General features: G+C 41.2%; 1 protein-coding gene across 1 annotated transcript in view; it reads left to right on the top strand.

The window, feature by feature from the left end:
• LOC111237263 (catenin delta-2-like) overlaps positions 1 to 22,710 on the top strand; it is a 250,031-nt gene that overhangs the window by 159,021 nt on the left and 68,300 nt on the right. Inside the window, exons 13-14 of the mRNA XM_022766288.1 lie at positions 4,172 to 4,304; positions 15,997 to 16,210. Coding sequence (XP_022622009.1) covers positions 4,172 to 4,304; positions 15,997 to 16,210 — 347 coding nt within the window. The remainder of the gene's footprint in view (positions 1 to 4,171; positions 4,305 to 15,996; positions 16,211 to 22,710) is intronic.

Here is a 22,710-nt window from a genome sequence, read left to right as displayed (position 1 = left end):
GACGATAGGCGCCGCCCAGGGGCTGGAGCTTTCTTTAATGACATCATTGTCCAACATGTTTTGGAGCAGCCCCCTCAAGTCAGGGTAGAGACTTGGTGGGATTGGTCTATAGCACTCCCTGCTGGGTGGTGCAGACCCTGTGGGGATTGAATGGAGGACTGCACTGGTCTTCCCAAAATCTTCATCACCAGCTGCAAAGACTTCCTTCCAACGTTGCAACAGGGAGTCCATTTTCTGTTGCTCTGTTGTCAATCCCTCACCTTTCAGCAGACTGACTGGATGTGGATCTTCCGTGGCTTCCGTGCCTGAATATCCACCTCAACAACCCCTGGGTCTGAAGTCTTCAGTACAAGATCCTTTTCTCCACGGATCTGGCTTGGATCAACCTGGAAGACATTAGCAAGAGGGCGCCGTTGAGGTATTAAGACAGGATAAGGGTTCAAATTGCACACCCTTATAGGGAGGCGTCCTTTCACCACCTGGACAACAGTCCGGGCCACCTGCCATTCATCATCTCTTTCTGGCCCCTCCACCAAGGCACAAAAATCAGACATCCTCTTGGGTCCATACAGTTGTGTCCACAACACCACATAGACTGGGTCTTGGCGGGTCAGCCGAGCTACTCCAATCTGTTCATCTGAAGAAGATTCATCTTGTGACACCTTCTGGCAGACAGCAAAAGCCCGTTCCCACTCACCCTTGGCCGCTTGAGACATGGTGGCACCGAACACAGTCAGCCCAAGGTGGACTCCCTGAAACAGTTCTTTCCAAAAGTATGGAATCACATTCATGCCCAGGATACCCCTCTCAGCATTTAGACACTCATCTTTGACGATAATGACTCCTTTACCTGGTACAGTGACTCCTCCCACTGTGAAATCCAAAATAGCATACCCGGTGTAGGGGATGCGTAGTCCATTGGCGGCTTTTAAAAGTCAACCAGCGAAGATCTTGTGGGCTCCGCTTCTGCTCCCCACTCAGCCATTTCTGGAAGAAATATTCACTGAAGAGTGAAACTTGTGAGCCTGTGTCAATTAAGCAAGGCAATTTCACCCCTGCGACCCCAATTTCAACCCCTGGACACGCCCCAATTATAGATTGCTTGTTCGTCTGATTTCCCTGTTTCCCCTCCCCAACCACTTGGCTCCCAGTTGCTGGGGATATCAGTTTAACTGCCCCCTCTCTGGGCAGCACCTCTGGATATGACCAGCCTTACCACAGCCTCTGCAGATAGGTTGGCCCTGTTGATCCCATTCGAAGGACTGGTGTCGGGGTGAGGGTGTATAGTGGCCCCCTTGGACGCTCCCTCTTGGGGGCGGGGTCATGTCCCTGTGCACAACTGGGTTAGTCTGTGGAGAGAGAGTTGGCATTTAATCTCTTCAGTTAAAGTTTCTGTTAATGCTTCTTTAAGGACATTCAACTGATCTTTCATTTCCTTCCTGAGTTCAGCTCTTACTGTCTCTTCCCATTCTTCAGGGCAAGGCATTGCCAAGGCCTGTCGTGGCTGTGGCACAGAGACACGTGATGCACAGGCAAATTCCATCTTCAGCTCAGCTTCCAAGGCTCTAGATTCACTTGAAACCTCACTGAAGGACATTGTACACTGTAAAAACTCTTGCATAGATCTAACTAAAAAAAATAAATAAATAAAAAATAAGGTAACATTTTCCAATCACTTTTTGCAAGTTTAGTGAACTGGTATTTTGAGTTGGGAAAATTTCATAATATGCATTTCACTATATGCTAAAAGAATAAGTAGAGTCTATGAGAAACAGCCGAGAAATTGAGTAAAATGAATGTCAAAAATGTTAGCATATTAAACAAATCAAACTTAATTAAAATAAGTAAACGGCTTCAAATAATTAGTTACAATTACCATAAATTAGCAATTATAGAGGAGCGGTATCAATTCAAGATTTATTAAATTACATGAAAGATCATGTAAACTGTAAACATCTGACGTCAGTTTATAAAGTGCTAGAAAATACTAAGTTACAAAAATATTCACACTTTAGTTTCAGATAACTTAGAAAAACAATAAAAGAAAATAAATTAATTTATCGGAATAAAATTACTTTAAAAAGTAATGTCATATGAACAGTACCACTGAAGGACTTTTTGCAGTGTAGGGTTTCTACACACCTGCCGCTGAAGCTCCTGTTGCACCAAGCCGGGTCTCAAACCCAAGACCAGCTGGTCTCGAACAGTTGTCTCATCCTGGGCCGAGCCAGCTGGTTCATGCTCCCGCCATGTGGAGAAAAGTTCAGAGCCGAAGAATGTAAGCAGCAGCGGCCTCGTCTTCCTGTTGATGACATTTGAAAAACTTTGCCCGGAGCTGGGCCACTGGGATTACTTGACCATAGATTTTCTTTAGTTCATGGAGGATAGCTGTGCTAGTTGAGCGTTTGGTTGGGTCTAATAGCCGCATCTCTCTTTTTGCTTCACCCTCAAGTGCTCCAAAAATAAAGTCAATTTTCTGTTCCTCATTTAAGCCTTGTGCCCTCAACACTGCTTGGACCTGCCTGTTACATTCTGAAAAACTCATTTTGCTTTGGTCACCATTAAAAATTTTGGGATCCATGGGACCCCACAAACCATGGCATCATCATTGCATTTATAACTGGTTGACTTACAGAGGTTTGTGATGCACTATGCCCTGCATCTTCACGCTGCACTTCATTTTCATCCATTCTACACTGTGTGGTGTGGAAAGGGAATCCTGCCAACAATGCCACTTATGTACCAAATTAAAGATATGAATCTTTAATTGAATGTTCTGATTCCCGGCCACACCAACACAATGAGAAGCACGGATGAGTTAAAATATGTTTATTTTAAATATTCAGTTTAAAATGCAATTGCTTTTTTATCAATAAAAAGATGAAACAATCAGGGTAAAATAAAACACTGTCCAAGTCTCAGAGGCAGTCACTGAGTTCTGCAAGTTAAAATACCAGACAATCCAGTCCAGTTGGTGTTGTCGTGCCGCCCGGGGTTTTCCTCGTCGCCCTGGTTGTCAGCCGAGAGAGGAGGGCCCACTCCAGCAGGCTCCCTACGCCTTCAGTCCACTCCGTAAATCCGGTGCCAGGATTCCCGCGCCGCCGTCTGCCGCTGTCAGGGGGAAAGAGTGGAATCAGCGCCCAGCCTATCTCACTGCCGGGAAATTCAAGGGTCATTCTGGCCTTTAACTAATGCACTTTCCTTTACAACATTCCGTGAATGCCCATCAATTCAACATGCCGCCGTCTGCCGCCGTTCTCCGTCATCCAGGTCCGCTGCCTTTGCTTTTTGTGGAGGATTGCGAGCGTTGATCTAGAGTTTGGAGATCTTCTTCACCAAGCTAGGGAATCACCGTGGAGTGAAGCGTGGATCCAGTCCAGCAACAGCAACAACAGCAGCCGCAGCAGCAGCAGGAGGAGGAGGAGAGTGAGAGTGAGAGGAAGAGGAAGAGGAAGAGGAAGAGGAGGAGAAGGGGACGGCGACAGCGACCTGTGCTCAGTCCAACGTCCCGCAGGTGCTTTCCTTAAAAAGCCTGGGAGGAACAACCGGTGATTGCAATCACTGATGTGATGAGGCTCAGGTGTGTCCATCTGCAGCCACAAGTGCCTTTGTTTACGTTTGAAGCGGGTAAAAGTCTAACACAGCACACAATAAATCCAGCAAACCATAAACACAATCACAATATAATAATCGCCTTTGTAGCGCACAGCATAAATCAAATAAAAAATCAATAAATCAATATTGTCTATTGCTTTCTTTATCGCACAAAAATAAACTATTTAAATAACAAAATATACAAGATACCCGATCATAACAATAAAACTCTAGCAATGTTTTGCGTCCTGTGACAACAATGTTTTGGCAAACTGGGTATTCAGTGTGTGATTTGCATTATTTCTGTCCAACTGTGTTGCTTAGCTTACAAAGCTCTCTCCCATAAGAAGAGTACTATTTGGTTGACATTTGAATCTCTCTTTCATTCATACTCTCAGTCCATCTGTCTGTCTTTGTCTGGACATATGTAAGTGAATGTTTGCTTATCTGTAGGTCTGGGTATGTTGGAAATAGAGTTTGTGATTTTATTAGTCTAGTTTCAGGTGATCTCCTGTGTTTCAGTAAGATGCTGTGTTAAAGTGCAGGAGAAACTAAATGTGTCTCTGCCTCCCTGCAGAGAGTTTGGGTGGAGAGATCCGGAGCTGCCAGAGGTAATCCAGATGTTACAGCACCAGTTCCCATCGGTTCAGTCCAATGCCGCAGCCTACCTACAGCATCTCTGCTTTGGAGACAACAAGATCAAAGCCGAGGTTTGTATCCGTGTATGTGTGTGTGTGTGTGTGTGTGTGTGTGTGTGTGTGTGTGTGTGTGTGTGTGTGTGTGTGTGTTTTCAGAGTTGTGTGAGTGTTTGATTAGGATCAGTGTTGTTTTAAAGAGAATGATTGTAACTTGGATGATGAAAGCCAAAAAAGGTGTATATCAGGAACCAAGTAAATACCTTGTTATGAGTTGCATTCAGAACAACTCAGGCTGTTTTGCATTTTCCTGCAGGAGATGCATTAACTAATCAGCTAATGTTCAGCATGATAAAACCTGCTGCAATCTCCATCATAAACTGTGCCTTCTATTGAGTCAAGTCTATAGTGGCAATAAAGTTCAATTAATCCCAAAGTCATAGGTTTGTCTCTCAAAAGCAATTTTTGAGGGAATCCCCTTAGGAACACTCTAAAAAACCCTATGGCTAGCAGCACTCTGAAACAATGGCAGCGGCATGTGTAGATGTAGTCGCGCTCAAACCTCTTTTCTTTTTTATGCACCCCTCAGCAACCGATATTACCCCCAGAATCAATAAACCAGTACATTCAAGCAAGGATGTTCACAAATGTTTTTGTTACAAAATTAATTTCAGTAGAGTCGGTCAGTAGTTTTCACTGCAACATGATTGACAAGTAATGTCACATTTGTAAAATGCTCATACAGCACAAATACAAAGAAACACACCAGCGTGATGTATGCAAACACAATCCTAAAAGTTCAATATGCAAATTGGGGGAAAAAAACAAAACAAAACAAAACTCAAAAAAATAATATTAACTGGCTTCTAATGCAGCCAATTAAACACCCACACAAACAAAGACACACACACACACACACACAGTATACACATACAAAAGATTGTAATCACTCTTACATACAAAAACATCACACTTCATTCCACTCCCACGCCCTCATCCACACAGCTCTGAAAGAACCCTTAGCGTTCATGTCTTTTGTAATGGGTGTAATTATGGTCTGAATGGAGGTATCCAACAATGGAGCAACTGTGTATTGACAGTAGATGCTTTGGTCTGCCTTCATCAGTCTGTTTGATTGTCTCGCTCAGAGCCCTCTGTGTTGCTAAACACTATTTACACAAATTAAATTGGGATGAGATATCAACCAGCCAAAACCAACACTTCACATTACATTAGATGAAAGCAGGCATTCACATGCACATATCCAAATGCACACACTTGCATACATGCATGCAATGGCAAAATTCAGCTTGTGCATTATGATGCAATGAGACACACACACAAATGTGCCCTCATCTGTATTTCTTAAATAGTTTTTAATGAAAAATAAACTTGACAGATGATCACTAAGCCAGATACAGGATATTAGTATGGTTAAAGATCCTTTTGTTAGAATGAAGCTAGATAGTGTGAAACTCATAGCCTTGCTGTGATTTTCTACTGTGATGATAAATAAGAATATTAGCCCATGGAATAAAGCACTGAACCACTAACTGTTACTTAATATGTTTACATGTTTTTCCTCCATGTTAATAGTGTTTCTCTTAAAAGAGTTTATCATAAAATTATGCATGTCACATTTGAGAATGAAAACAATTCTTCTGCTACCTCCCTTTTTTTCCGAGGGGTTTTAAAACTCAACACCACCTTCTTTCGTATTATGATTGATCACCCTAAGAGGTCGTAACTCAGATGTGTGCATGTACTGTAACACCATCATATTAATGATGGAGCACATCCTGGAACATTTTGACTTTCACTGATGTGTTTTTTCTCAGATCTTCTTTATATCTGTCAGCATTCATAAAATTTCAATTTAGAAGAAAGTTTGGGAACAAAATAAACATTTCATGGCCTTCCTTAGAGAGTCAGTGAATGGTGGTGATTTTACTATTGAAGTTTCCTCAACCTGTGTGCTAAATGTTATAAAAATGTCCATTTTTATCAGTGTATGGAGTACCTGAGTGGATCTAGTGACAGGTTTTTTTTCTATTCAACAAGTATGAAGCTTGAAGACTATGTACAAACTATGTTCTTTTACAGAGGCTACAAAACATATGCAGACATACTGACATGGTAAGAAATGGTAAGAAATATAATATTAATCAATTAAAGTTTGTATTCGTACCAGCAGGAAAAGATAATATTTTATAAATTCTGAGAGGCATATACTGTATAAAGACTAGGGCCCTGTTCTTCAAATGTGACTGAATAAATTCAGGCTAATATGTTGTTATCAAGCTAAAATGATCCTGTTAATTCTCATCCAGCTAATTTGATTCTTTTAAGGCAGTTTGGGAATTTATTTTTTAATCCTGAAATGTTGAAACCATGATCAGCAGTCATATGGTTGGGTTAGTGGTGGTCATGTGATTGCAGTTAAATGAGATACAGTAGGTGTGTTGGGAACCCTCCCAGCATGCACTGGGCCAGTAAGAATCCCTGATGGAGTGTGATAATTCAGTGATACAGTCATATCCTCACCCATTGACTTCTCAGTCCTGTGCCTCACTGTTAAGAACACATTCCTTCTTGTAGCGTAATTGATTCTTTTTTAAACTATATAATTTTTTTAATATTCATTTAATTTCTGCATCCAATTATTTTCACCCCTTGGGCAAGTTCACAATATTGTCCATTAATTGTCCTTATTGACGTCCATGATGATTTTGTCAGGAGGCTGTTTAACTTTGTTTGACGCAGGCAATATTCCAGTCAGGTAATAGGGACAGGTGAAGGGCATGACCAGGGAACGGTACAGTTTTATGTAGTCAAAACATTCATTTGTTTAAAGGAATTCAACTTCATATATTTAAGGGTACAGAGAAGAGTAGTGATTTTTGTTCACAACTTTACACCAAATAGCCCGTAATAACAAAGTGAAATAATGTTTTTTTTTTTTTTTTAGAAATTTACAAAAGTATTAAGACCCTTTGCTGTGGCACTTCAAATAATGATCAGGTGCATCTTGTTTGCTTGAATTATTTCTGAGATGTCTAGAACTAGAGTCTAGCTGTGGCAAATTGAGATGATCAGACATAATTCAGAAAGGCACACATCTGTGAGGTCCCACAATTTACACTGCATATCAGGTCAAACACCAAGCCATCAAGTCCAAGGAACTCTATGTGATAAAATTGTGGCAAGGTATACTGTACAACAGGGCAAGAAATTGAAGAAGTTTGGAACTGCAGGTCAGGGAGATGACCAACAACTCAATGGTTACACTGACAGAGTTGAAGTCCTGGGTGCAGAAGTACTCTGCAGAAAGGTAAACCACTCCATCAGCACTCCATCAATCTGGTCGAATGGCTTGATGGAAGCCACTTTGAGTAAAAGGTACAGCTCACTTGGAGGTTCCGTAATGGTATTTAAACGAGCATGAGAAAAAGATTCTCTGGTCCAATGAGACAAAAAATGTAACCCCTTGGGCAGAACTTCCAACACTGTGTCTGACAAACACCACTGCTCATCACCTGGCTAATATAATCACTATGACGAAGCATGGTGGTGGCAGCATCATGCTATGAGTATCCGTCTTAGCAGCAGGGACAGGGAGGCTGGTCAGAACTGAGGGAGGGTTGGATTCAGCTAAATATAGAGAGGTCTTTGAAGAAAACATTTGCATGTGACCTGAGACTGAGGCAACGGTTCATCTTTTAGCACAACAATGACCTGAACATGCACCCCAGCCACACTGGAGTGGTCAAGTCTTTGACCGTCCTGGAGTGGCTCAGCCAAAGCCCAGACATATACAACCAAAGTAACTAATTGGTCTGGGTCCGTATAGGATGCCACCTGGGTTCAGACCCGGACCGCAGTCCACCTATTGAGAATTATTACATTTTTATTATGAAAATGGTTGACACACAGCTGTAATTTCACTCACAGCTGTGTCTTGAATTGTTCAGAAAATAGAGATAAACAGCTTTTGAAGGTTATTCATTTATATTTATATTAATTATTTATTCATCAAATCTTCTCATTCAGAGAAGCCATTTAAATATTTGTCAGCTACTCTCACAAAATAATAATTACCACACAAGCAAAGCAAATGATAATAATTTTAAAAGTGTGGCAGGTAATTTAGGTCAGTACTTGACATTACTAAAACACTTTATTTTCAGGATTTTGAATAGTTGACTCCAGAATTTTTCTTTTCTTCAAATTGGATATCTCCAAGCAATAACCTATGATTTCCCATGATACCAAATCTGCTGAAAGGCTTACTTATAGCCCTCTTAGCTGTTAGAAACCAGAAATTACTAAATTACAGCTTTAAGTGGCTTAGTACTTTCATAAAATTTTTATATTATATCATATTTTTTTAATTATCAATGAAACAAGCACCTCTTGAATTGGCATAAAAGGAGATTTTCAAAGACTTATATGGCTTATAAGGCTTGTATGTGAGGTAGGCCACCTTACTTAACATACTGTACATTATGAATTTAGATGGAAAATATTTGGTATGAGCTGTCATCTGATGACTTCACTTATTTTCAGTCAGACAAACAGACACAGATGGTAGGAGACACACTGAGCAGCTAAAACAGCCACAACATGGCTGCCATTTGTCACTAAAGAGATATTCGGCAGGTGCAAATAGAGGAGAGGAGAGACAGGAGCAGAGACAGTTGGAAGAGACAGTCAAAAGAGGGAATGGGAGGGAAGAAAAAGAAAACAGAAATTAAGAAAAAATCACCTTCTGCTATCTTGGATCAGGTGACAAGAATGCAATTTGTAGTTATGGAAAATTATGGCAATTTTGTGTCCTTGCATTTGTCATCTGTGTTAACCTACAATAGTAATTCTGACTGATTAATACTATCAGTTAAACAGTTAAAAAATCCTGGACATCAGTACCAGCTGAGCAGGTATTCTCCGCTGCGTCTCTCACCGTTACTTCACACCAGACTAACTCCACAGCATGTCAACATGTTGCTATTTCTGAATAAAAACCACTAGACAAACTGTCCGCTATGCTGAGGATTGTGGTAGGCGTGGCCTGTTTATTTTGTTTTGAGGTTTAAACCACCTATTTGTGAGTTTTGTTTTTGCTACATAGCTACTGTTACCTTTAACAGCTGTTTATTACCATTCTAGAAGAAACGTTGTGAGTTCAGCATCAAACTTCATTCCTTTAATCACCCATATGGAAAGCAACCCCTGTCTTTTCCTTCTATTTCTACCACTTCTTTCTTCCACTGAATATAGCATGCTAACCAGCTAGCCCTGGCCCGGTTGGATTGTCTCATCACTTTATGATACTGAGTCACTGTAGCGCCCAGGCTGCCCTAAAGAAGTAGCACTCAGAAGGCGTATTATAACCTCTTGTCTTGTAAAAGTAATGATGGCGAAAGCTCTTGTATGAGCAGTGCTGTTTTTTTAATCACACGTAGAGCTGATCTTTAAAATAACCTCATGAATTTATAACAAAGAGCTTTTTATGTTCCTGGATAAGTGGGGCATTGCTTCTTCTGCAACAATGATGTTAAGAACTATCGTGTACGATGATCTGCCTGGAGGAGTTTCTCATCTGCCTGTGTGTCTGTCTCGCATTTTGTCCCCTTCAACCAGTCCACTTGTGTATTGGTATTTTTAATGGGTTACAGACACTAGTCCATTCTAAATAGTATATTTTAATCTTGTTGGTTAACGGTTAATAGTTAGTTAATGAACCTCGGCTATCAGTCAGAAAAAAAATTTAAATGAACATTCCTAGTGTGTGTGTGTGTGTGTGTGTGTGTGTGTGTGTGTGTATGTGTGTGTGTGTGTGTGTGTTTGTGTGTGAGGTCTGGCCTCTGATATAGTACACACATCACACACACATCACACTAAAGTTCAGTTACATCAGTGATGTATTTTGGGTTAGCAGCTTTGTCGATATTTATCCAACAGACCAGTTGAAGGGAGAGGAACATGCCCCCTGACTCTGTGTCATTCTCCTCTCCTACCAACACCCCCTACCCCCACCCACCTTACCAATATGCAGTGTGTTTTTCTCCTCATCTACCTGATATAGTACTGTATGGCTCCTCCACTTTATTTTGATACCAATTACCTCAATTTCTCTTCCTCACACCTTTTATTATGCTTTTCAATTTTCTTTCTTTTTTTGGCTGCAACAATGGGGCCAGCCCTATTATGTGGAATGTCACTGACTGATCATATTGTCACCATTGGTCAGGCAAATGCCACGTCACTGAGTTGGAGTTTCTGGGGCAAACAGGTTCTATTAGGGGGGTGTTCATAGCCTGCAGTGTTGCCAACTTAGTAGTAACATGTAGTAAACTAGTTTTTCAAACACAACTGGGTATGACCCTGGTACATGCCTGGACCATGTGGGGATGCTACACCTCTTGTTAAGGGTAGTCTACTGAACCAGTCTGGTTTCCTTGGCTGCTCGGGAACTGCTCGGGAACTGGTTTCTGCCTACTGAAGCACCAGAGAGCTTTTAATTTGAAATGATTACAGGAAGTGTTAAGTTTATTTTTTAACACGTAATGCAGTAACTTTAACACGGCAAACAAACAGAGTGTCTGAAACTTGAGGGACTTGAGACTTTGTACTAAAATATTGCTATGACCAATTATACACATCAAACAGAAGGAGTTAGAAATAAAAGCCTGTTATGCTCGGGAGTTGAGGTAAATAAAGGCTAAACAATTGTGGATCCCAGACAGAGGCTGTGCTCTGTGTGAGAGTCAAAATAAAGATATTCTGTGCCTTTGAACTTTCTCTCTGAGAGATCATTTTACACTAAATACAGCTTAAATAACAACACAGTCTTTGTCTTTAATCTATGTTTGGTGATTTTGTCAGACAACTTTATAAATTTGACCATGGGCGGTCTAGCCATATACTACGCTTTGACCTAGTCTTGTTTACTGCAGACCTGCTTAATTATACAGTATAATATAAATACAGAGGTTTTGTGGGTACTGGAGACTGGATTTTTACACCATAAACTGTGCAAACTGCAAGCTTTAAATTTCTGTTTAATGGACATAAGCATGACAGATGAAAAAGACACAACGAATGATCCATAACAAATACGACAAGAACACTGCATGCTTCTGTCCCTTTTTACACATTGCATACCATATGTACAATTTTCCACTCTGATCACTGTGTAAAATATTGTATGAGTGTTGAGGCAGTATCATTTATTTTATTTCAGTGTCAGTTATGTAAGTGCGTATGCTGAGTAGGTCATCACTGACTACTTTAATTAAAAATACTTTTATTACTTTTTTATTTTTTGACATAATCTGGCCTATATTAAGAAGAGAAAAGGTTCTTCTATCAATTATGTCTTTTTTGTGTCACTTAAGCAATACTGTAGCTAATCTCTCACCTCAGGGTTTTCCTGTCCTCCAGGTAACCTGGGTTGTGAGTGCTTTACTAATCCATCAGCCTTCCTGCAACATTTCCTGTCACTCTCTATATTTTGGTGTCAAAAAGCTAGAAACACTCTTCAAAATGAGTCCACATCTGTATCAGTGGTCATATGTTAGTATGTAAGTACTGGGGAGCACCCACTCAACAACACATACACATGCACACGCACCTGTTGGGATTATTAAGTATACTATCCCCTGCTGTGATGAGTAGTGGTTTGTGTTTTTTTTCTGTTGCCTTACTCTTCAAACAACAGATTAAAGCCTCCAGTGTGTTTGTCATGGTGGATTCTTACCAGCTGTGAATCTTGGTTTTGATACTGTTAAAAAATGAGCTGTCCCCCTGCCTCATAAAAAGTATTAAGTAGCCATAGGTTAATGCCATGTTTGGCCTAGTTTAGAGTACTCTAAAGGGAAATGTTAGCCTAGGGCAATGAATGCAATTTGCCAAAGGCTCAAAAATGCAGTTAGTGCTAGGCTAGGCTAAGTGTCAGGTAAAAATTAAAGCAGTTGTATGTGTGTACACCTGCCAGAGTGTGCACATGCATGAAGGGTTGAAAAGTGTGATGCAGCTTCACTCAGTTTCCTCTCTCACATGCAAGCCGTAACCTGTATACAGCGGGTTGCTGATTAGTCTTGACGTTCCATATGTGGTGACTCATACACACTTGTTAGGCTTCGCATGCCACCATCCCAGGTATGTGTCACCCATGTATCCCCACTGCCAGCTTTTACGCCGGCAGCACCTCTGATTCCTACAATCCCAGCTGTCACCACTGCTAACTGTTACCACAGCAATACTGTCGCAATGGGTTACCAATAGCCGTGGCCGTTGCGGAACAGCAGGAGACAAAGACAAATCAATCCGTGCTTCTAATCTTCTTTACATGGAATAGAGGAATAGGCGCAGAGGTATTGGCAAGCCTTGTAGGTAGCTCAGAGGCAATACAAAGTAATAGCACTATGGCTTTTATAGAATAACAGATTAACTGTGACATGAGCATAAAGAAGGAGCGGGGAAAAGAGCAGAGATCAGCACAGGAGAAGGGAAGGAGAACAGAGGGAGGAGGAGGAGAGGAGCAGAGGTGAGGACTGGAAGGCAAAAGAGGGACAGCAAATCAGGGTGAGGAAATTGTGTGGCCAATGGAGCAAGGTTAGTTTGCCATTCATTGCATCCCTTAATCCATTTTAATTGAATAGATAAGCAAAGTCATTTTGCTCGATAAACTCTTGCTGTGTCATCAAACACCTCCATCCTCTCCTGCCCTTCGTCACTTTCTTATGCTTTCTTTTTCTCCTTTCACCCTCATTTTCTCCACCTGACATGCATCTGTATTCACTATGAAGAAATAAAACTGAATTTGCACTTGTAAACACTAATACTGAGGTGTGTGTGTGCGTGTGTGTTTTATGGCTCAATCGTCAGATGTTTGAGGTTACCACAGGAGACAAAACAATGAGTGCCACTATAATCACAGGAAAACAGTCTATTTATTGTACTTTACTGTTCCTGTCAACCTGTCTGTGTAAAAAATCCACCCATCTGGTGCTGCACGATGAAACAGATACTAAGAATTATTTTCTAATACTAAATGTCCCAGGTATGGAGGAGAACGTGCAGAAAAATATAAACTGGGTTTGAAGCAGCTTGATTATGCAGTTAACTGTGAAAAACTTTTTTTGAGTTATCTGGCTGAGTGACTCTGCCTGTTGCAGTACTCCAGAGATTAAATAAAAATGGAAGCATGAAAGGCAGGTTCTCTCTCCCTCTCTCTCTCTCTCTCTCTCTTTCTCTCACAAACACACACACACACACACACACACACACACACACACACACACACACACACACACACACACATACACTAGTTGCTCTAGCCATGTTCCCACTAGTCTCCTGGTGATCACAGCAGCCTGTTTCTGATGATTAGTACTACACCCCTGTTGACTGGACTAAGCAGGGTCTGCTTTAAGCTCTTTGCCCCCCTAAGGCTGATGAAAATCCCGGCAGTGGAGGAGTAACGTGGAGGGGTTAAAAAGCACCAGCGTAGGGAGAAAGCAATATGTGTTGCACCGTGAGGGGAAGGCATTATGTGTAATGCCAAAGGGGTAAGGCATAATGTGTAACATCAGAGTGCCCCCATTGTGATTCCTACTGGGTTAACAGTCCTGACTGCCTTGTTTTCTCACTGAATCAGGATATAATCATAAATCTCCACTCACTGGCTGGATTGTTTCTGTCTGTGTGTATATACCTAGCAAATAGAGCAATACGTATATAATACAAAAGGAATAGCTGATTACATACATGAAAGTTTGGAGGTAAGAGGGAAACCTCCACTATACTTTACAGAACAGTGCGGGCACTTTAAAATTCCTCCTTTTAATTCTCCTGTACCTGCTTTTTGGTGGCGGACATTCAGCTTTCACACAAGCCAAACTAGAGGAATCATTTTGAGGTAACGTGTGCAATGTATCTGCAGATAAAATGAATGTTGACACCTTTCTTGACAGTCTAGTCATGCCAACCAGGAGAGTTTTACCTGTATTTTAATGTTTAATGTTTCAATATCTACTTTTATACTTGTTAAAAAAAAAAACAACAGAAAATTCAGGCCTAATAATCAGATTTCATTACCCACTTCATTCATTCATATTTGACTCACTGAGCAAATCTGACATGTGGTTGGTGATCCAGATGTCTGGAAACTGACTTCTAAGATTCCTACCTTTACCTGAAACCTTTTACAAATGCAGTCCACAGTGTATGATTATCCTTGATTATATGTTAAAATTAACCAGTGAAAAGTAATTGACTGCAATTTTACCTGCTGAAAAACATGTGGATTAGCAATTAAAATATCTGCATTGTTATAGGAGTAGGATAAAATGCTGTTACAAAAGACGTAAAAGTCAGGTTTTGTCAGCATTTAAGTGTCCTTGTCTATGTGACAGCATTAAAGCATTTTTAAACACACAATTACTTTATATTTGTATATTCATATTATACAGTCCTCCAAACTGACTCACCATAAAGCATTGGCATGTGGTTACTTTTACAGATAGGCAAACATAACCAAACAATTAAAGCACAGGAGACTTTGTTTTCTGCTTCAGGGCGGCATGTCGGCAACACCTTGTCTTGGGTTTTGAGGAGTTGTAGCATTATTTACTGACAAATAGCTTAGAGTTGACATTTATTGCACTACTAAGTTCACAGCTATGCTGCTAACTTCTAACTCTCTGCTACAGTCACCGGCCTCACTGTCACACACTTGTGCTCTCTCTACAACTGATATCAGAATGATGGGAGCTTGACAAACACACTTGTCTGCAGCTAGTCACCTGTCAAAGATTCCAGGATTATCCACAATGCGCATGCGAAAACATCCAAAAAATGCTGTCCCTACCCTCTGACACATTACTGTGTAATGGTTACAATAATAAACTCTTGCGTGCATTAATGACATTTAAACACCAGAAAGTTGCCGTAATGCCCTGAAAAGCTGTTTGCCAACCCTATTTCCATGGTGAATATTGTATAAATCACACATTTGTAACATTATCCATTGTGAATGTGAAAAATAATACAATGTTGTTATATATATAAAGCAATTCAACCACAGCTGTCTATTTTAAGAAGCAATTTCGCCTTCTACCTTTTTCCTTGTCTCTCAGCAGAAGCGTCAGTAGTAATGAGTTAGTCGTGCCATACTTGTGAAGAAACTTAAACCAAAGAACCAAAACAGAAATGCAAGGAAGATGGGGACACAGGGTCAGACAGGCACACAGAAACACCATAACATATAAGAATAGAAAAATTGAATGAGAAACAGACACGTAAAAATAGAAAATGTTTAGAAGCAGGACGAGAGACAGAATGTACAGCTGGCAGACACGCACAAGAAAGGTAAAAAGACATTGCATTTTATGTTAGATTATAAGCAGAGCTGGTGTTACTGTTCTTTTCCTTCCATCGTCATTGTAATTAAATGCCATTTTGTGAAAGTAGTCATTAGCTTTGTCATAGTATGTTTAATTAGTATGTGTTGGGCTGTTAATGTGATTGGCAGGACTCACAGATACTCTAGGCCATACACTGTAAACACATACCAAAGTGACAGATAAACCAGCTACTGACCACTAACTTTTTTCTGATGGCAGTTGTTAGTGTGCATCTCTGTGTCTGTGATACTTCACTGTGAAGACTGAATAATTTATGATTTGAATCTTTTTTGTTTCTTTATATAATTCATTTAAGTAGAAAACATGACTGCAATTTTTTTTTTATGGTTTCTCCTCAGATCCGTAGACAGGGAGGCATTCAGCTGCTGGTCGACCTACTGGACCACAGGATGAGCGAGGTTCACCGCAGCGCCTGCGGAGCCCTGAGGAACCTGGTATATGGCAAAGCCAACGATGAGAACAAAGTAGCTCTGAAGAACTGCGGGGGGATTCCTGCCTTGGTCCGCCTGCTGAGAAAGACTGGAGACGTGGAAATCAGAGAGCTGGTCACAGGTAGAGTATTTGGGACAAACTTACAACTCAGCTCACTGACATGTTCTCCCATGGTGTAGATGCAGTTATTTTCCAGCATAACTCTGCTCCTCTGAGCTCAGTAAAGGTTATAATGGTGTGTGTATGTGTGTATGTAATGTACGTTTATAGAATTTGACACAGTATGTGCATATGCGAGGAACAGTCGTTATATGCACACACACACACACGCACGTACACACACGCACACACACACACACTATATTTTTCTTTCTTTCTTTCTTTCTTTCGTTGTTACTTCATTTATTTATGTAATTGTGGTTATACTTCTTATTTTAGTGAATTTACCACAGCACTATATGACTATATGCTCATTGGACTCATTTGAATTTTCTAGATTCGATCAATTCAAAAAATTGAATTCTCCCATATGTACCCATATGTATGTACACACAAATGCAGGGGGCATGCACACATTCCTAGATATGATATAATTATATACACATAACCACACAATATTCGAGTCTCATTTAGTCTTGACAGTGCTAGTAGTTTTCTTAGCTAAGTGATGTTAGTTTTTCCAGAATTTATACACTTACCTTTCACTGAAAAAATATCCTTCGAAAAAGGTTACTATTCACTCTGCAGAAACCAAGGCAGTTCTTCTTGATTTCTTTTGGATGCTAAACAATTTATCATGCTGCTTCGAATGATACTTACAGATAAGTAATAGACTAGAAGGGCTCTAAGCCATGACCTCTGGAAAAAATGCAGAAGAAGCAGCGAGGCAGCCAACAATTTATTGAGCATAATTTCTTTAGAAGTCTTATGTTATGTGTCCTCTCTGCTCTTATTTTTCAGATGGTCTTGTTTTTCTATGTGATTTTTGCATGGTATGTGTAGGTGTTTGCTTTACATTCAAGTTCTTACCATCAAAAGTGTTTTATAATCGTCGGCCAATATTGTTTTAACCTTGAGGGTATTAGCAGTAAAAATTTCCAGTACCCAGTGCTATTGAGACGTGCATACAGCAGTGCACATACTTCCCGACACAAACTTAGAATTGTCCGTGCAAATACACACTCATGCAAAGACACTCAGATGTGGAGATATATACAAATATCTGTGTAGGCAAGAGATGTATAGGTTAAGTTTTAACACCCATGTAACCACATACACATACACACACACACACACACACACACACATTACATAATACAATTTGATCTCCACTTCTCCTGAAATATATTTCCAATATGCTTCCTACTAAGAATTTAATATTTTACTTGAGCTACTAACACTAACAGTAAACACTAACACATATGCTTCGTCGTTTTCTGTCTCACACAAACACAAAGATGCTCACACTCACACTCACACTCACACTCACAAACATAACCCACCTCAAGCATATATGAAATCTCAATGTGCAGCTAGTTATTTTCCAGCACGACATTGGTTCTACAGCCTCAGGACAGGTAATAATGATGAACCGCTGTGTGTACGTGTGTGTTTGTATGTGTATGTGTATGTATGTGACTTTTTATTTCAGCATATGTGTCACAGGATTCTGTCTGTAAAGGTGAATTCTAGAATACATCCTGCGGATGCGCTGGGATGCATCTTCAGTGATGTAACCTGGGTTCATCGGGTGTTTCGGGTCTGTTCGAACATCATACAGTAGCTCTCTCTGCAGCATCAACGGTTGATTTGGTGGCCCTCTTCTTAGTCTGACCCATGATCCCAAGCTTGGTGAGGAGTCTGCATAATGACCGGCCTGCAAATCCTCGACATCCCACCTCGATAGGCTCACAGTGGGTTTTCCATCTATAGCTCCTGCACTGCTCTGTCAACTCCTGGTACTTTGCACGTTTCCGCTCTTGGGCTTCATCCATGCGCTCCTCCCAGGGTACAGTGAGCTCTACCATGATCACCTTCTTGGTGGAGTTGGAGAAGATGGCGATGTCCGGACGCAGTGTGTTTGGGGCGATATGCTCTGGAAAGCGCAGCTGCTTAACCAGATCCACTCTCAGCTCCCAGTCGGCTGCTGAGGCTAGGAGGCCAGTCGTTGACCTAGGCTGTGGAGGTTGTCTCTCTCCTGCCTTGATGAAGTTGATGGTCTTTGGGTGGCGTTGTCGGTTGGTGGTTATGGCTGAGGCTACCACTTCTGTTAGTGCTTTGAGCACTTGATCATGCCGCCATCTGCAAGTGCTCTCAGGCAACTGCTGAGGATATGTTCGAGGGATCCTCTTCCAGGGCACAACATACAGGCTGGAGTCTCAATCTTTCCCCAGACGTGGAGATTTGCTGGGCTTGGTAGGCCATCATATACAGCTTGAATCAGGAAACGGACTCTGTAGTAGTCTGCTCGCAGGATGTTATCCCAGGTCACCCTTCGCTGCTCTGCGGATTCCCACTTTGTCTATGCTCCTTGCTGCCTCAGACCCACCATCTTGCTAGCTCTCTCTTCCTCCACGCCTGCTCGAATCTCCTCCTGGAGAAGGTGGCGCCTCTCTTTGCCTGTAACGTTGTGGATCTGATGTTGGGGTAAGTAACCCAGACCCGCACGGCCTCTGGCCACGTTTCCCACAAGCTCCCTCTGCCTCAGCCGAGACTCTGCAACCTCGAGTGCCTCGCCTGCTTTCCACTTCCTGCCTGTCCTGACCTCAAATCCTGCTGCTAACACTTTGGTGTCCCTCGAGTTCCTGTATTGGAGTTCTTCCCTAATCCACAACACCACGAACTCCTCTTTTAGGCCTCTAAATGGGAGTTGCAAGATGTTGCTCCTTCCATACAGTGCCGCGCTGCTGAGGCTCCGGGGAAGACCAAGCCACCTGCGCAGGTGACTACTTATCCTCCTCTCCATCAACTCTACTGTTGTTATTGGGACCTCATATATCAGCAGTGGCCACAGAATCCTAGGCAGGATGGCATGTTGGTAGATCCAGTCTTTGATGGTCTTCTTGATGGAATTGGAGTCTGTAAGGCTGGAGTCGAACACCTTACCCAGGCTCTTCACTGGCTGCTGTGATGGTTGTGATGGTGACGCCTGCAAGTGTGAAGCGGAACTTCTCCACAACACGCCCCTTTCTCAGCACCAAGGATCTAGACTTGCTGGGCTTGAAGCTCATCCTTGTCCATGTGATGATCTTTTCTAGGCCTTGAAGGATCCATCTGGTTCCTGGCACTGAGGATGTTGTGACGGTGAGATCATCCATGAAAGCCCTGATTGGTGGTTGTCTCGAGCCAGAAAGTATGAAAGTATGTGATACAAATGAAATTCAGAAAGTAATAATCAGTGTCTCACACACACAAGCATTAGATCAACTAGAGTAAATGTTGGCTGCAATTTATATGAAGTTGGTGAGCTGTGACCTGTGATAGCAGATCCAATGAGCAGTTCTCCCTGGCAGGTGAAAAGACCATGTGCAACGGGTCCCATGACAGAACATAAGAGAGTCATTCCTTTTTCTCTCCTCTTCTCTGCTCCTCTTTTGTGATCACATTTCTCCTACTTTTCTTCTCTCTTACACCTATGTTCTCATGTCAGTCTCTCTTCTCTTCACACTTTTTTTCTTTCTCCTTTATCTATATACAGTACATTTCAGTTTTGTGGTTCAGTGCCTTGCATCACCCTGAGCTGGACTGCACGTATCTGCACTTGTATCACGATTGTTTCTCTCTTTTTGCTCATACAAAAGCGGCTCTTTGTTGAAACAGGTTAGCCCTCAGATAAGAGAGACATGTGCAAGCTCATACAAGAGGATTGGACACTTCCAAAGATAAAGTACAAGCACACTCATTCACCCACTACATAAATTCAAATAGACACACAAACTCAGCTGCATAACATGTGACACCCATGCACATGCACACACGGAATACTGAGATAAACTCGATGGGGCCCCCTCATGTTCAGTTTGACCTATGATCCCATTGTTCCTCAGCAAGATGAACTCATCTTCAAGTACACACACACATTCAATCATCCATCTCTGGACACATCCCTATAGGTCACTTGTTCTCAGAGAAGAAGGGGACCGCAATAGTGACAGCAGGCAAGTCAGCAAGGAATTTTGTCTCTTCCTTCACAGACCCCTTGAATGTTACTAACAGGTCATGGAAGAATGGAAGGCAGGAAGTGTTATATTTTCGAGACCTTTTCACTGTTGTTGGCCCCACTATAACAGGCTGGATAGAGGAAATACAGCTTGTAGCGGGATGGGCAATTAGAGAAAAGCAGGTCTATGGAGAAGAAAGGACTGTTGAGCAAGAAACAGGATAGATGGAAGGAAGCAGGCTGTTACATTCCTCAGACAAGCTTTTGATATTATAGATACCGAAATAAGAAAAAAGGAAGTGAGGAAGAGAGGTAAGAATGAACAGCAAATGAGCAAATCTGTCTGATTAATAGGAAGAATAAAAATAAGGGAATGAGGAAAGACTGACTCAATGAGCGAGGAAAGAGGACTATAGGAAGGGAAAACGATAAGGAACAATGAAGGGAGGGTAAGATTACTAAAATCCAACGGATGTAATTTTACCAAATAAAATTACCTCTGTGTAATGACACCTTCTGCTCTATAAACCAAACTTCTACTCCAAATAAAGAAGCAGGAATGTGCACCAATCAACATTCATGGAAAGAACATTTCCTGTCGATGCTAAACTAGACATATTAGTGGTGACATTCATCACACTCACCACACCCCAGGACAACCTGGCACCTTGAAGTATATCACGTAGTTCTGGAGAGACGAAAAGATTAAAAGCCTGGAGATGGAGTGTGTGTATTTTTGTGAGTTGTGTAAGCAGATTAACAAATGAATTAAATGCACCGCAAGTCATACTGCATCATATTTGAGCTCTTATATTTATAACTAGTCAGATAAACACACACACACCGAAATTCTATCTCCCTCTCTCCTGTTCCCGCATTTTCCCTGTCTTTGCCCTTCTCTGCCTGGCTCTCCCCTGCTGCTGGCATAGTGAATCAGTGTCATGCATGACTCTACCTTGTTGTCTGTGTACTCTGGTACTTAGCATTGAACTCTACATTTCAATCGCTTTCATGCCAGAACAACCATATTTTGAAGTCTATCCTCATTTGCCTCTTGGGACACCCTGCTGGTGTAGTGATTCACCACTTTAAACTGTTGCATAATTAGTTGGTAATTCAATTAGGTGCATGTTTTCAATTCGTTATGTCATAAATAGAATAGAAAAGAGGAATACAACAAGTTATCATTGTGTTTTATGCTGCATTGGCCATTGACACAATTCAATTTGTGTGCAGTGATGCAATGATTGTGTGGTCAGATTATTCCTGTTTTTTTGGCATGGGCTCAGTGTCAAGCACAGATTCTAAAATTAACTCTGCATTACACTTTTTAAATCTATTTACAGGTTGAATCCTGAGGTAGACATGTAGTCTACCTCCAAACAGTTGATTCTGATCACTGATGAGCTGGACAGACAGCACCCAGTGTGCAACAAAATTAATCTTCCTTGAAGACAGAAAAGCTCCAGGTGGCAAAAAGGGATTTGAACTAACAAGATCATTGGCTGACATCTTGTACTAGCTTGAAAAGTGAAGGCAAGAAAAATTATGAAGTAACATTTTTCCTTCCTCTGACAGATACAGTCCAAGTGCTGTTGGACTGAATCTCTGAATGCCATAATTCTGTGTAAATGTGTGCTGCAAATACCATAACAAGGTCTTAAAAAAGAGTTAACAAGAACTATAGAAATATCCTTGTTATCTCCTTTGCACTGATGTGTAGCAAGAAGGCAATGGATCTATTGCTCTGCCAAATTACATTGTACTCAAAGCTTGACCTTCATTACTAATTGGTAGCTAAATGATTTGAAAGCATGCAAATAGCAGTTGGTGACCAAAAGAGATCATCAGTGCATAAACAAATAACATCAATAGACACAATCCTCAACTGAGGATTGACTCAACTGCTTGACTCAACAGAAGTGGTTGTGCTAGTGTCATAACAAAACAGCCACTGCAATACTGTCTCTATGTTGTCAGCTTCATTAAAGTACTTTCCTGCTCCTGCTTCCTGCTGATTAAAGAATCTGATTAGGTCTGAAGATGTTTTTTTTTTTTTTGTTTTGTTTTGTTTTCTTTTCTTTTCTTTTCTTTTCTTTTCTTTTCTTTTCTTTTCTTTTGTTTTCTTTGTTTTTGTTCTGGTGACCAGAAAAACCTTCCCTCAACAATTTACCTCCCTGTCAGTTCTGAAGTATAAATTTAGACAAGCTTATTGGTTTCCTGGGTCTCAACATGAGGTAGATAGGAAAAAGTCAAAAGCTTCCGGGCCTGTCAGTCAAAGTCCGGTCGATGCAGAGGCTTTGTGCATCAATAGGAGATGCTATCCTTACGCGAGGGCTCACCTTGAGGCAGTGGACCATGGCATAACCCTACGGCTGCGCCTGCTGCTGTCTTCTCTGAAATGATGGCTAAACTGAGAAGCGACTGCCAAGGAAAGTCATGTGTTGAAATTTCGGGTATA

This window comes from Seriola dumerili, unplaced genomic scaffold (genome assembly GCF_002260705.1).
Source record: "Seriola dumerili isolate Sdu_G_001 unplaced genomic scaffold, Sdu_1.0 BDQW01000822.1, whole genome shotgun sequence".
Lineage (NCBI taxonomy): Eukaryota > Metazoa > Chordata > Actinopteri > Carangiformes > Carangidae > Seriola > Seriola dumerili.
This window is presented reverse-complemented; position numbering and strand designations above follow the sequence as displayed.